The sequence below is a fragment of the Orycteropus afer genome, unplaced genomic scaffold, assembly GCF_000298275.1.
Source record: "Orycteropus afer afer isolate SDZICR_OR568_19922 unplaced genomic scaffold, OryAfe1.0 scaffold00006, whole genome shotgun sequence".
NCBI lineage: Eukaryota > Metazoa > Chordata > Mammalia > Tubulidentata > Orycteropodidae > Orycteropus > Orycteropus afer.
In genome coordinates, this window is record NW_006921593.1 from 25,367,282 (window position 1) to 25,382,429 (window position 15,148).

Below are 15,148 nucleotides of genomic sequence, written 5' to 3' on the forward strand. Positions count from 1 at the left end.
GGGGAGAAAGCGTACCAACTTCTCTTTGACGATAGACGACGTCAGCACGTCCTCCACCTCCACCAGGCTAGCGATGACGTCCGCAATCTGGCCCGAGCCCTCCACCACCACGCAAGGGATTTTGCTTTTGATGGAGGCATTGATGGCCTGGGAGAGGAAGGAGAGAAAGTCGGGCCGAGGCAATGAGGAGCAGCGGATTCCAGCTCCAGAACCCGGTTCTAGATCAAATTGGTTAACAAAACACATTGACACACCCCTGTGTTTTTCCCATTGGGCTTTGATTTTAAACCGGAAGCAGTCCACATGTTTACAGCTGCTACATGAAGGAGAAAGGCAAACTGACGATACTACATCCTATGGCACTACCAAATTCCACAATCAAGACCTGGACAGCTAGCTTACGTTTTGCATAAATATTTTAAAAGATATGTATTTTATAATGTATACATTTATAATGCATATCTTCTTTATATTTTATATGTTATGCTTCTAATACTAAAAATATCTAAAAATGTAATAAATGATCTACATATACATTTATGTAAATTTACCATATAATATACGATCTATGGAGCCTTGGTGGCAAACAGCTAAGCACTTAGCTGGCCATTGGAGGGAAGGTCCACGGTTCAAACTCATCCTATGGCTTCACAGGTCTCTGGCAGCACATTTGCTCAACACAGTATGTCCTTCGCTTTCTTGACTGCTGCTTCCACGGGCATTGATTATGGATCCAAGTAAAATAAAATCTTTGACAACTTCAGTCTTTTCTCCACTCATCACGATTTGCTTATTGGTCCAGTTGTGAGGATTTTTATTCTTTATGCTGAGGTATAATCCACACGGAAGACTGTAATCTTTGATCTTCATCAGTAAGTGCTTCAAGTCTTCTTCGTTCTCAGCAAGGAAGACTGTCATCTGCATATCACAGGCCATGTTCTTCTCCAGGGAGTTCAGCTTCTCAGATTATTTGCTAAGCACACAGATGGAATAAGCATGGGGAAAGGATAGAACCCCTCACGCACACCTTTCTTGATTTTAAACCACATAGTATTTCCTGTTCTGTTCAAACAACTACCTCTTGGTCTACGTACAGGTTCCTCATGAGCTCAATTAAGTGCTCTTGGATTCCCATTCTTCCCAATGTTATCCACAGTTTGTTGTGATCCACACAGTCAAATGCCTTTGCATATGGTTAAAACAGGTAAACATCTTTCTGGTATTCTCTGCTTTCAGCCAGGATCCATCTGATATCAGCAATGATATCCCTCATTCCATATCCTCTTCTGAATCTAGCTTGAATTTCTGGCAGTTCCTTGTTGAAGTACTGCTACAACAATTTTTTAATTATCTTCAGCAAAATTTTGCTTGCATGTGATACTAATGATACTGTTTGATAATTTCTGCATTCTGTTGGATCACCTTTTTGTGGAATGAGTACAAATATGGATCTCTTCCAGCCAGTTGGCCAGGTAGCTTTCCTCCAAATTCCTTTGCATAGACAAGGGAGTACTTTCAGCATTGCTTCCATTTGTAGGAACATCTTAATTGGTATTCCATCAATTTCCGGAGCCTTGTTTTCTATCAATAACTCCAGTGCAGCTTGGACTTCTTTCTTCAACACCATCGGTTCTTGATCAGATGCCACTTCCTGAAATGTTTGAATGTGGACCAATTCTTTTTGGTATAGTGACTATGAATTCATTCCATCTTCTTTTGATGCCTCCTGAATCGTTCAGTATTTTGCCCATAGAAGCCTTCAGTATTGCAAATCAAGGCCTGAATTTTTTGTTCAGTTGATGATAAATGGTGAGCATGTTCTTCCCTTTTGGTTTTTTAACTCCAGGTCTGTGCATATTTCATTATAATACTTTACTTTGTCTTCTCAAGCCACCTAAAGATTACAGCCTAGAAAACCCTAGGAAGAAACCCTAGGGGAAGTTCTACTCTGTCACATGGGGTCAAATGAGTCAAAATTAACTTGAGGGCACCCAACAACAGCTATGTGTGTGTGTGTGTGTGTGTGTGTGTGTATAGTAATTCCAAATCCCAACATAATAAATTAAATTCAACATTATAATTTATAGCTTATCTGATGAAAATACCTTAAAAGCAATAGCCACATATTTTGTATTTTGTTTGCTCAGGGATTTCTGTCCTCAAATAATTTCCCTTGCCCCTATGTTTAAAAGAGAATAAAAATATACACCTACCACACTTTTATTCCCTATATAATAATCCCAGAGTTAATAATCCCATTGAGTCAGATGTTAAGAACTTTAATCCCTTGACAGCAAGACACAGGGGAAAAATAAATAAATAAATAAAGCACATTCCTTTAGCCCGACTCAAAATGTCTCCCATAAAATAGTGTGCAGTGCCACCATTAGACTGTCAGAGGGTAAGATTCAACTGGGACCCATCAACATCTCCTTGTCTACACTGCAGGTGAGGGCACTGGTGTCCTAGGCTGCCATAACAAAGCCACAAACTGGGGGGCTCCTTGTTATTATTCAATATTCTTCATCAACCCCACAATTCAAAGGCATCAGTTCTTCTTCAGTCTTCCTTATGCATTGTCCAGCTTTCACATGCATATGAGGCGACTGAAGATACCATGGCTTGGGTCAGGTGCACCTTAGTCCTCACAGTGACATTTTTGCTTTTGAAAACTTTAAAGGTCTTTTGCAGCAGAGTTCATTGCCCACTGCAATACGTCACTTGATTTTTTGGCTGCTGCTTCCATGAATGGTGATAACTTTAGAGCTGCCACAAACTCAGCACCTTAAAATACCTGAAGTGCAGCTCACAGCTCTGGAGGCCAGAAGTCCAAAATCAAGGTGTCAGCAGGATTGGCCCCTTCTGGAGGCTCTGAGGGGGCCTCTGCTTCCTGCTTCTGTCTCAGCTTCTGCAGCCCCAAGCCATCCTTGGTGCTCCTTGGTTTGCACACACATCACTCACTCTCTGCTTCCATCACCACATGGCTGACTTCCTTCTGCAAGCCTCCTCTCCTTTCTCATAAGGACATCACTCATTGGCTTAGGACGTACCTTTCTCCAGTATCACCTTATGGTAACTTAACTGACATCTTCAAAGACCCTATTTCCAACCAAGGTCACACTCACATGACATGAAGGCATGGCATTATGCCTTCAGCTACAATGAAAATGTACTTACCCTGATGCTCTTTTTAAAGAAGTCAAAGACTTCCTTGACTGCTCATAAGCCTAACTCAGTAACATGAGAATCAACATGGATGGGGTGGGAAGCAGAATTCTTGCTCAGTTGCAGGGGCAACTTTGAGCAACCTCCATGATGTCTGAATCACTTAGGGTTTGAGATTCCTTCACTTGGAGTCCTTGTGGCCCCAGGAGGCATGCATCAGGTCTGGAAACACCTGATTTGGGGTTATATTTGTGTATCTATGATCATAGCCCAAATTCAGGCAAAGATGGGCAGGCATACCTTTGCAATGTATGTGCTGGTTTTGACCCTTAAGTTTCATGAATTAATGTCAACTCCTCTCTAGCAGGCTGATTGTTAAAGCCAACACTATGTACACAGACTATTCATGTTGCTTCAATTCTCTTCCCATATCTTCTTGGCTAAGGAAACAACCTAAGTCTGGTGAGGGAAGACAGGTAGATAGATAGACAGACCGAAATAAACAGATAGACAAGTAGACAGCTGCCATGAAGTTGACTCCAGCTCACGGCAATCCCATGTTCTACAGAAAGAAAGGTGCCTGGTCCTGCATCATCTCCATGATCACAGCATGTTCAAGTTCATCACTGCAGCTACTGTGCCAATCGATCTCACTGAGGGCCCCCCTTGCCCTAGTTAGCCCTCTATTTCACCAAACACTATGTCCCCCCTAGTAGTTGATCAGACAGCGCTCTGCTGGGATCCATAACATTCTCAGTGGCTGATTTCCAGAAGGAGAGCCTCAGGCCTTTCTTCCTGCTCAGTCTTAGTCTGGAAGCTCCGCTGAAACCCGTCCGTGATGAATTACCTACTGATGGCATAGCCCCCAGCATCACAGCAACACACAAGCCACCACAGTTCCACACCTGACAGATGGGTGGTGGGATATGATGTGGAGGGAATGCCAACACCTACTTGCAGTAACAAATGAAATTAGTCAAGTTAAAGACAAGCCCAAAAGTCTTGAAAGTAGGAATTTGTTGGGTAAGCTTTTCAATTGAACTTCTGGGAAACTGAACCAGGACTCACCTTCAATGTCTCTTTTCCACCTCCTTGAGCAAAGCACACAATAGGAATCTTACCACCATAATTGGAATCTGTAAAATATAGAAAGTGGCACCGATTATTGGCTTCCCAATTCTCAAGCATCCTTTCACATCCATTCCAGCCTTCCAACCCATCATCAACCCATCCCTGAAAATTACAGCCCAACAAAAAGTTATAAGGAAATGTAGAAATTGTTGAGGTGGCATATGTTTTGGTATATATATTTTCACTACAATAATATTTTAAAAAGTTATAAAAAACACAATCAGGTATTGTTTGCTAAACCTCATTTTCATGAGTTTCAAAAAGGAATTTTATACAGAGCCTATGAAAAACAATGCGTTCTGTTTAATCCCCATAAATGTTTACTCAAGAGCTACCCTGGGATGTTATGATTCCATCACTGTTTTAGTTTTAGTTAAAATTTATATTCATGTTTCTCAACCTTTTTTCCTTATTGCCACCCTAAATATATTGAAGGAGGCCTGGTGGCACAGCGGTTAAGCACTCAGCTGCTAAATGAGTAGACAGCTTTAACCCACTAGCCACTCTGTGGGAGAAAACACCGGGTGATCAGCTCCCATAAAGATTATAGACTAGAAAACCCTCTGGGGCAGTTCTTCTCTGTCATCTGCAGTCACTATGAGTCAGAATCGACTCAACAAGTACAGTGAAGACAGGAAAGAATGGCTCTTCTCAAGCAATGAAGACACCTGACCAAGAGTGACCACACATCATTCAATAATGAGTAGCTGCTGCTGGCGCTGAGAAGCCTTGGTGGTGCAGTGGTTAAGCAGTCAGCAACTAACCGAAAGGTTGGCGGTTCAATCTCACCAGCCACTCCATGAGAGGAAGGTAGGGACATCACAGCCTGGAAACCCTATGTTGCTGCTGTTGCTATGTGCCGTCGAGTCAGACCCAACTCATAGTGATCCCTCCTTGGGTTCCCGAGGTGGTATCACTATGGAAGTAGGCTGCCCAAACTTCCTTGCAAGGACTGGCTGGTGGGTTTGAACCATCAGCCTTCTGGTTAGCAGCCAAGTGCCTTAGGCACTGCGCCACCAGAGCCCCTCTATGGGGCAGTTCTATTCTGTCCTGTAGGAGCACTGTGAGTTGGAATGAATGGACTCAAGAGCAACAAGCTAGGTTTTGGGCTTTTTTTTGTTAGTGCTGCTGCTGTTGTGTTAGCGCGTGTCTAATGTCCCGCTTCCTAAATGCTGACCCGGAATTGTGCGCTCAGAGATGTACTTCTCCAGCTGATTCCGAAGTTTTGCTTCAACCGTGGGGTGTCCGTGGCAGCCATTGTCCACGAGCAGCAGGTGGGTGTGGTTGTTGTCCAGGATATACAGAGGGTCCCTCTTGAAGTCATCCATAACATATTGAGCTAAAAAGTATCCCTGAAAAGGACAAAGAAACCCATCTTTGAGGTTTTACTTGTTGACAGTTTTGTATGTTTACATTAGGCTAACCCTTTGGGTTCAACTCTACGGATGCCTCCTCCCAGGTTCCTAAGGTCAGAATGGTCTTGGTGATCTTATATTAGGGGCCTTCATTTCACATATGAGGCTCAAAAGGATATATATGTACATAGCTATAAATATAACCTGGAAACAAAAGGATGGTGCCTTAGGTAATTCTTTTAGACTATATGTATATTGATACCAGAGAATATAAAACTGCTACAGGAGCATGAAGAAAGGAGTTGCTGACTCTCAAGCCTCATTCAAAGATGCTCAGTTCCTAAAGTATCAAGATGCCATTAAAAGGTGTTTCAACCTGAGATCGAAGAACACAAGTTTGGTTAAACCAAAAGAGCAGAGGAAGAATCAGTAATGATTCTACTAATGACATACATAAAATCAGACAAAAAAGGGCAGAATACAAGTCACCTTCAAATATTATACTTTCATTCTCTAAGTGGTCCTTGCTCAGTCAGGAACTTCAAGCACGGGAGTCCTGGATGTGACAGATGGAATGATATTCATAAGACAAACAAACATCCAGGCATTTGATGGAGTTCGCCAAACTCTGAGGGAGCAGATAATCCCCATTGCACTCACACTGTCCCAGAACACTTTGATCCCCAAGCTTTAACAGAGAAAGAATCACAAAAGAAAAGCCAAAGACCAAGTTCGCTTTGTGATGATGAATGCCACGCCATTCCTCTTCAAACTGTCATTCCCAACATAGTAGTTGTCTGATTCAAAATGGCCAAAACCAGTCCATTTCAGCTCACTAATGCCAAGGATATCAATCTTTATGCGTTCCATTTCCTTTTTTACAACTTCCAATTTTCCTAGATTCATACTTTGTACATTCCATGTTCCGATGATTAATGGATGTCTGCAGCTGTTTCTCTTCAATTTGAGTGGTGCCACATCAGCAAATGGAGGTCTCGAAAGTTTTACCTTATCCATAGGAGTAAGGCTGGGTTTACTCAGATGATGCAGCTCTTTCCCAGTCCTATTTTGAGAGCCTTCTAACCTAACCGGACTATTCATAAAGTTGTGTGGTAATGTATCAGACAGTGTTTCTTTGCTATTCATAAGGTTTTCCCATGCCAATTCTTTGAGAAGTGGATGGCCTCCTCCTTCTTCCTAGTCTATCTCAGTCTGTAAGCTGGGCTGATACCTGTGCACCATGTGCATCCCGCTGGGTTTGAAACACCAGTGGCTCAGCCTCAAAACTCACATCAGGTACACAGTAAGTGCTAAGAAATAGGCATTCAATATTATTACTAGCGTTCAGTTATTTATTACTTTCCTTATTCTTACTAATCAAAGTATCGGCTCTGCCCTTCACTCTGAGTGCAGTATATTTCACCACATACTGCCACTCTTAATATGTAATGCTTCTACTTTCATTACTTTCTAAGTGATCTGCAACTACGTTGTGGAAAGCTCATTTGGGCCCAATAGTTATGTAACAGAATATTGTTTACCTGTGTTTCTTCATTTCCAAGTGACTGACACTTTTGGTTTAATTTTTGTATATTTATTTCAAGTTTCACTTGTCAGAAAATAGGTCCTATAAGTTTCTGCCTGGAGGGAATACTGAAGCCCTTTTTTGTTCCAATTCAGGGGTAAAAATACCTACTCCACTAAGTTGTTTTTGGGCCTCTATGAATCTGTGATTCTGTGAAATATGAATTAATATATTCAATGCACCCATTACAGGGATGATAATTATACACACTAAGGTGACTTCCTTGCCCCTGAAAAACACTGCAAATAAATAATGGTATTTTTTTCCCCACTTAGTCTGAAACTGTCCTCAGAACCCTACTCAAGTCCAATACTCATCCCCTGAAGCTGGTAGTTGATATGAGACCATTTTGGCATCCCTCACTGAGCTTCTAATAATTACCATAAAAACTAACCATTCACTCAGCATGGCTAGATACATCTATCCAAGTGTAGTGGTTATGTTTGTGTGTCAACTTGGCTGGGCCTGGTTGAGTGCCTGGGCAGCTGGTGGTAGTTATTCCCCATGATGAGACTGGCAATCAACTCCATGGTGGCATCTACCACAAGCAGCTGAGTAGCTGCCTTGGGGATGTGGTCTGCTTCCTGTATATAAGAAGCCTTTGGGAATGATCTCAAGCCTATGGCACGCTTGGACCCTGCATCTAGCTGTGTCGTTGCTCAGCAGCCTGCTATGTTCTGCCGACCTTGGGACTTACAATGGACCTAAGTTAATGGCCTGCCATGTGGTTTGGTAACATCAGGACTGTGCCTTTTTACTTGTCAACCTTGGGGCTTCTCAGCCTCAGCAGCCAGCAGCTGTCTGAGTGAAGAAACGCCTCTAGCTCCAGTGGGCCAGAAGCAGGAGGCAGAGCTGGATCCCAAGGTTGAGGGGCTTTCACCCAGCCCCTAGAGCCTGGCACTTTGAACTTGGACTTAAAGCCTCCCAACTATAAGAGAATAAACTCTGGCTTGGTAAGGCCATCCCATTTGTGGTATATATTCTTGTCAGAGCGGCACTAGGGAACCAGAACACCTCATACAAGGTTATTACAATGAAACCTCAGAGAAGAAAGGGAGGTTAATGGGGATGAAAACATCTCATTGATTAAGGGTAGGATTGCACACCCGGCTATTGTGATTGCTGTCAGTAGGTTGTACACCTGTAAAAAGTTGAATTGGTAAAAGTTGTGTGATATATTTCCAACAATGACAAAAAAAAAAGAAAGTAAAAACAACAAAGAGTAGCTACTGAGGCTGCTTATGTACAACAAATACCTTATGGGATTTGGTTCCTTAGTTTGGAGGTTTAGGGTCATGATTTTATGGGACATCCCAGTTAATTTGCCTAGTAATGTGTTGGGAGTTTCTGTTCTACCTCCTCATTCAGTGCACAGTGCCTGGGGTCTTGTAAGCTTGTAAGAGGCATCCAAAGAACAGCTGGTCTCTATTCACCTGGAGCAATGCAGGAAGAAGGGTCAGCAACAGGCGGAAGCTGTGAAATGTGTGGCTCATTGCCTCCGTGAACCACTGCCTCCTCTGCCATGAGACCAGGAAGAACTGGATGATGCCCAGCTGGCATTACTGAATGAGAATCCTTATCAGAAAGGGGAAAACGTAGAACCTACTTCAAATTCCCACAGACTGTGGACTTTCAGGAACCATGGAGGGTGGGTGAGGCCCTGAAACTATTGCCCTGAGACAATCTTTAAAACAAACCAAAAATATCCCCTGAAGTCTTCTTAAAACTGAAAAATAGTTTTGCTTCACTAGTCATAAAAGTCTGCCTTCAGCATTACACTCTTTTAAGAACTATCTATATGGGATCAAATTTACAATAGCAACTAGAAAGGTTAGCTGGGACCCTTAGGGGGCAGTGAGTTGATGTTAATGAGGGAGGAACAACTCAGAAAGAGGGGTGAGAGTGGTCCCACGACTGGAGATGGAATCAACGTCACTGAACTGTACATGAAGCAACTGTTGAATGCCTGTATGTTTTGCTGTGTCTATTCCCAACAACAACACAAATAAAACTGAAGGGAAAAGAAAAAACAAAAAACACTCAGGGAAGGGAATCACTCAAGCAACTATGCAACATAATGGTTTCTCAAACCCGGACTTCTCTGGGCCCAAAGCCCATCCTCTTCCCACTCCACCAGGCTGCCTCTTTACAGATGCTCAGGAAATGCCTTCCCAATGTCCTCTGGCCCTGATAAGCCTCAAAATGAGAACGTGGGCACCAAAATAAGAAAAATTGTAAAAGGAGAGAGACCCACAGCAATCCCCCAAATCCTTAACATTGCTATCTAAATTTCTAAAGAGTCCCAGATGGAAGAAGGTGTAGATTCAATTTGAATTTCTGAACATTTGGCCCAACTTTTCTCTGCAGAGAACACCTGTTACTTAAGGAGGCCCTTAACTCACTAGAAAATGCTGTCTTCAAAATTCAACACTTGATACCAAACCCCATATGTCTACCTTGTATTTTGAACATGAAATGGATGTTGTTTACTCTCTAAATATGCTCCTAGAAAACTTTTTTTTCTTTTTGGAGAGGGAGGAATCTCACAGCCTTCTTAATGCCAAATGAATGAGGGACCGTGGCAGCTGACTTGAATTCTCATGAGTGTGACCAAGTAGTGAAGACGTGGCAACGAGCCCTTGAGAAGGGAATCAAATCACAGGAGTAAAAAACAAAGATTCGGACTGTAGCAATGTATGCTGGGAAAATTTTAGTGACCAGAACACACTCATTATTAACTCCTTCCCAAGTTGAAAATGTGTTCTTCGATTACTTCATTAATTCTCCAGGTCCCAAAAGGCAGATTTCCCTGTAAAGGGGCACCATCAGAGTCCCAAAGTCTAGACCATTCCAAGGTTTGTTCTCCCATGACCTTGCAGACCTGCTGCTGCCCACCCATACCTCGGCATCACAGTTCCTGATGAGGGTGTCCCGGTTGGAGACCATGCCCCACGCTGCTATGCCAATGGCCACGATGTTCTCCTCGGAGTTCCTGCTGATGGTGTTGTCTCTCACCACCTCACCAATGTACTTCATCAGGCCATAGTGAGTGCCTCCTGTGAGAATCCAAGCCCCTGTCCAACAAGGAGAACAGCGAGCGCTCAGCTGGGGCTGGGTCAAGGTCCCATCCTGTTCCCCATCCCCACCTCCACAAGACCACAAGCCAGACACAGGTTAATGGGTTTTGTCTAAGACTGTATGGCAAGGAAGGAGAACAGGATCTCATTAAAAATGGAAGATTCCGGGCCCCACACTGCTGTTGCTTTGCATTGCCATTGAGTGGATTCCAACTCGTGGTGACGCGTGTTACAGAGTAGAACTGCTCCATGGGTTTTCTTGGCTGTCATCCTAACGGAAGCAGACCACCACGGCTTTCTCCCACAGTGCTGACAGGTATGTTTGAACTGACAGCCTTTAGGACAGCAGTGGAGTGCAAACTTTGCCATCGGAGACCTCAGGTCTCACTCCATGTCTATTAAATTAGATTCTTGGGAGGTAGGGCCAAGGGATGTGCATCTTTAGCCAGGCTATCAAGTGAATCCTTATATGGACAATAAATGCCAGAGCCTTTAAGCAAATTGGACAGTACTGCCCTCTGCTCTGAGAGCTCTGGTGGTACAGTGCCCAAGACACCTGACTGCTAACCAGAAGGCTGGTCATTCTAACCCACCAGCCATTGCTCAGAAGGAAGGTTGGGCAATCTACTTCCGTAGAGATACTTCCTTGGAAACCCAAGGAGGGGTCGCTATGAGTCAGAACTGACTCAATGGCAGTGAGTTTTGTTTTTTTGGTTTTGCCCTCTGCTCTAAGATGCCCACCTCAGCGGGATCCATGGGCATCCTCCCAGGATGGCCCTGATGCCAAAAATCTAGCTTTGCTTTGTAATTGAACAATTTTGCACAATGGTATTTTTAAGGTTTGTATTTGATGATTTTTTTAATAAGGTCATGTTTTTTTGCAGAGTTTAATTTTATTACTTTATTTTTGAAAAATGGAAGTAAATAAAATACCTGCAAAAATATTCTTTAGCATAATAACAGAATCTAAATTTGAACATTACCCTAGTCTAACGTGCTACACAGGCAAGAATCTTACCAAGAGGGTTGGTTGGTCACTGGCCTCTCTTGATCAGCCCCAGTGATGGAAGTTCACCTCAAGGAGCAAGGCAACGTTCTTCTAATTGTGAGAAAGTCCTCCTGCTCACAGCTGGCCTCCACGCTCTAATTTTACTACTGTTCTCAGCAATGAGGAACAAGGCACCTCCTACATAAAATCCTTCCCATATATTGAGGTAAATGTAACACCTTCCCTAGACGTTTCATATCCATTCTTTTAATCCGTTCCCACAGAACTTGACCTCCAGACCCTCAGCACCCAGTCTCCTTCCGCTGACATATTCAGCTGTCAACATTTCTCTGTAATATGAGGCCACTGGACCTGAACACATCACTTCAGCTGGCCAATGCAGAGGATGACCAGTCAACTTCCCAGGTCTCTGCTTCACCTCCCCTGAGTAGAATGTGTGTCTTTTGTCTGTTTTGTTCTCTGCTCTATCCCAAAGGGGCTATAAGGGCCATGATACCTGCAACTTACACTCAATTACATTTAAAAAAGGAGAAAAAAAAAAAACACAATTTGTGTATATTTATGAACAGAGATAAAAGTAGGAAAATGTTAGCTATTTATGAATCTAGGTGAAGAATGTACAAATGACTACTTTTCTTGAAACTTTTCCGTGGGTTTGAAATTTTAAAAATGAATGAATGAAGGGCTAAGCTGAGTATTTCAAGTAAGGAAGTCCACGTTTTGATCTCAGACATTTACATGGTGCTTACAATGGGCCATTATTCCTAAAGCCCATTATTTACCTCAAAATAAATAGTAAGCAAATAAGTTTTCCAGTCACTGATAGGATCTATGTAAAAACTTTATAGAGAGAAACAATGAAATGAAAACATTAGAAGATTAAGTGAAATACAGAATCACCCACAAGACAGCACCTCCAGGCTGACTGTGAAGAGCCTTTGTGAGCCCCTACACCATGGGCCTGGGAGCTCTGGTGGCGTAGTGTCTTTGGACTGCTAAGCAGAAGGCTGGCGGTTCAAAGCCACCAGCCACTTCTCAGAAAGAAGGCTGGGCAATCTACTTCCCGTAGAGATTCCGCCTCAGAAACCCAAGGAGGGGTCGCTGTGAGTCGGGATCCACTCGCGAGCAGTGAGTTTTTAGACACTGGGCCGGACTTCCCTCCTTGCCATCCATCTGAGGATCTAGCTTTCCCTAAGGCACTGACTGAACATGTAGTTGTCAGCGCTCTCTGGATTCTGCGGGAGGGGCGCATGCATTTTTTGGTGTCGGTCCTACAGTCCGCCCGCGCCAGACAGCCGGGCGCGTGCACCCCGGGCCGAGCGCGTGCACCCAGGGCCGCCCGCCCGCGGCCCCACCTTTGGACTGCGCGATGTAGATCAGGCGGCTGAAGATCTTGCGCATGCGTGGCTTCAAGGCGAAGTTTTTGGCGCCGCCGGTTACGGAAATGACGAGGTTGGGCGTTTTCAGGTGCCAGTGCTGGGTTAGCAGCTCGTAGAGCGTCTCGGCGTCCGTGTCACAGGACAAACGGATGTACTGCGGTGGGGGGAGGAAAAGCACCGTGAGACCCGCCTTCTGACCGTCCGGCTTAGTCGTGGGCTCACCTGCACCTCTGGGCATTTGGGGGAAGGGATCGGAGCAGAGAATCGCCCCAGGAAGAGGGGAAGGCTGCAGGGGCGAAGGCAGGGGCGCAAAGACCCAAAAGACAAGGGGAGGAGGCCAGTGCCTCCAGACACGCAGTGGGAATGTCGGGGTCTCCTGCGAGGTTCGAGCGGGGTGCGAACTGGGACCCCTCCTGAAAGCAGTGGGACTTCTCGGAGGTGTTTTAAACAGCATCCAACAGGATAGGGCTTACATTCCAAGGTGTCCTCAGCGCACCGTGGAGAAGAGATTGAGAGGTGAGCCTCCGCAGGAGAAATGGGGGGCCAGCCCTGGAAAGCGAGGCTGTGGATGGAGCCCAGGCCACGTTCAGGGATTGCAGTGAGGGACTGGGTATATGAGGCGTCAGGGCTGCCGCCCAGCTTCCAGCATTTAACACGTGTTGCCCTTGACACGGAGAATGCAGAGCTCACTGGGACCCTGGGTCCAAGACCCCTGTGGGTCTTGCAGGTGGTGATAAAGGAAACTGCTGCTTATTCAGGGCGGTATGTATTCTCAGGAACACTACATGCCAGGCTAAGGAGTCCCCGGGCAAAAGCACTAATGGACCCCTTTACAGCATCACAGATAAATGTGGATGTTGATGTAATATGGGTGGAGAGAGGGCTGACTGGGTAATAATCCAACTGTGTGTTGTTCTTTTCATGTACTTTATAACCTACTCGCAGCTTTTTGCTTTTTACAAGCATTATCTTTCCCTACAGGGTCAGTGGTAGTGCAGTGGTGGAGCCCTGGCCTTCCACCTGGAGGATGTGGGTTCGATTCCTGGCCAGTGCAGCCCACGCACAGCCACCGGTCTGTAGTGGAGGCTGCTGTGTTGCTGGTTAGCTGAGCAGGTGTTGGCAGAGCTTCAGACTGAGATGGAGTGGGACGAGAGGCCTGGAGAGCCTCTTCCAGAAATTGGCCACTGGGAACCCTGTGGGTCACAGGGGTCTGATCCCATTGGGTTTGGGGCTGACGTGAGTCAGGGGGACCCAGTGGAGTAACAGTATCTTCCCCTCCAATGCTTTTCGGTATTTGTTCCTCTTCTCTCTCGTGTCTGTACTATGAGAGAGCTTGAGTACCTCCAGGTAGCCTGAGTTGAGTTGGCGAGTTGGGAATTCATTGAGTAAAGCCAAGAAAGCCATCACTTACCTTTCCTTTCTTCCCCAGCGTCTCAAACTGAACATCCCCAAACGCGTCCGTCGGAAATTCCCTGGTGTGTTTCTTGTAATTCCACTTGTCACTTTGGTTAATCTGGGTGCCTTCTGTGTGCTGACTCTGAGTGTACCCACACTTGCACAGGTTCTCCCTGAGAGGAATAAGGCAGCAGGGAAGGAACCGATTTCATTAAGCCTACTTAAGTAGTTCATCGCGTTTCTTTGAATAAATTACAAATTATTTGGATTAAAAAAACACAAAAAGAAACTCAAACCCTAAACCATGGCTGTTGAGCAAATTCTGACACATCGCAACTCCACATATGTCAGGGTAGAACCATGGGGTGTTCAGTGGCTGTAATCTTAATGGAAGCAGATTACCAGGCCATTCTTCCATGGCACCCGTAAGTGGATTTGAACCGCCAACCTTTTCATTAGCAGCCAAATGTGTTAATCATTTGCTCCACCCAGAGACTCCTCGAGTTCAGTGAAAACCAAAAAAAAACCAAACTCACTGCCGTCGGGTTGGATCCGACTCATAGCGACCCCTCCTTGGGTTTCCGAAGCAGTATCACTACGGAAGTAGTTTGCCCAACCTTCCAAGGAGTGGCTGGTGGGTTTGAACCGCCAGCCTTCTGGTTACCAGTCAATTGCCTTAGGCACTATGCCACCAGAGAGGTTCCATATTTTTCATTATAATATACAGCAGCAGCTATTCTATCAATTAATAGCTAGGATTTTTTTTTTCCCACTGACAGCAGGTAGAAAGAAAGAGGGAATAAGATGAATGGGAAGTAGGACTAAAACTGTTTAATTTTATCCAGATTTATCTAATATGGGAAAGGTCAGCCGTGTTCAACCCATTCGTTCACTCATTCACTTACTCACTCATTCACTGGCATTAATGGAGAATCTGGGCTATGTACTCCATGGCGCTTACAGCCCAGCCTGGCTGTTCCAAAACATGGGAAACTAACACCCAAGCTGATGGAAGCCCAAAGTCAAGGAGGGGAACAAAGGGCTGGTGTTAG

At 44.7% G+C, this 15,148-nt stretch overlaps 1 protein-coding gene across 1 annotated transcript in view; it reads right to left on the reverse strand.

The window, feature by feature from the left end:
- The window catches only part of TRPM8 (transient receptor potential cation channel subfamily M member 8), a 102,773-nt gene that overhangs the window by 84,996 nt on the left and 2,629 nt on the right, over positions 1–15,148 (reverse strand). Inside the window, 6 exon segments of the mRNA XM_007943686.2 lie at positions 1–147; positions 4,234–4,301; positions 5,474–5,648; positions 10,138–10,310; positions 12,678–12,855; positions 14,113–14,269. The exon segment at positions 1–147 is cut by the window's left edge and continues 7 nt beyond it. Of these exon segments, the coding sequence (XP_007941877.1) occupies positions 1–147; positions 4,234–4,301; positions 5,474–5,648; positions 10,138–10,310; positions 12,678–12,855; positions 14,113–14,269 (898 nt within the window).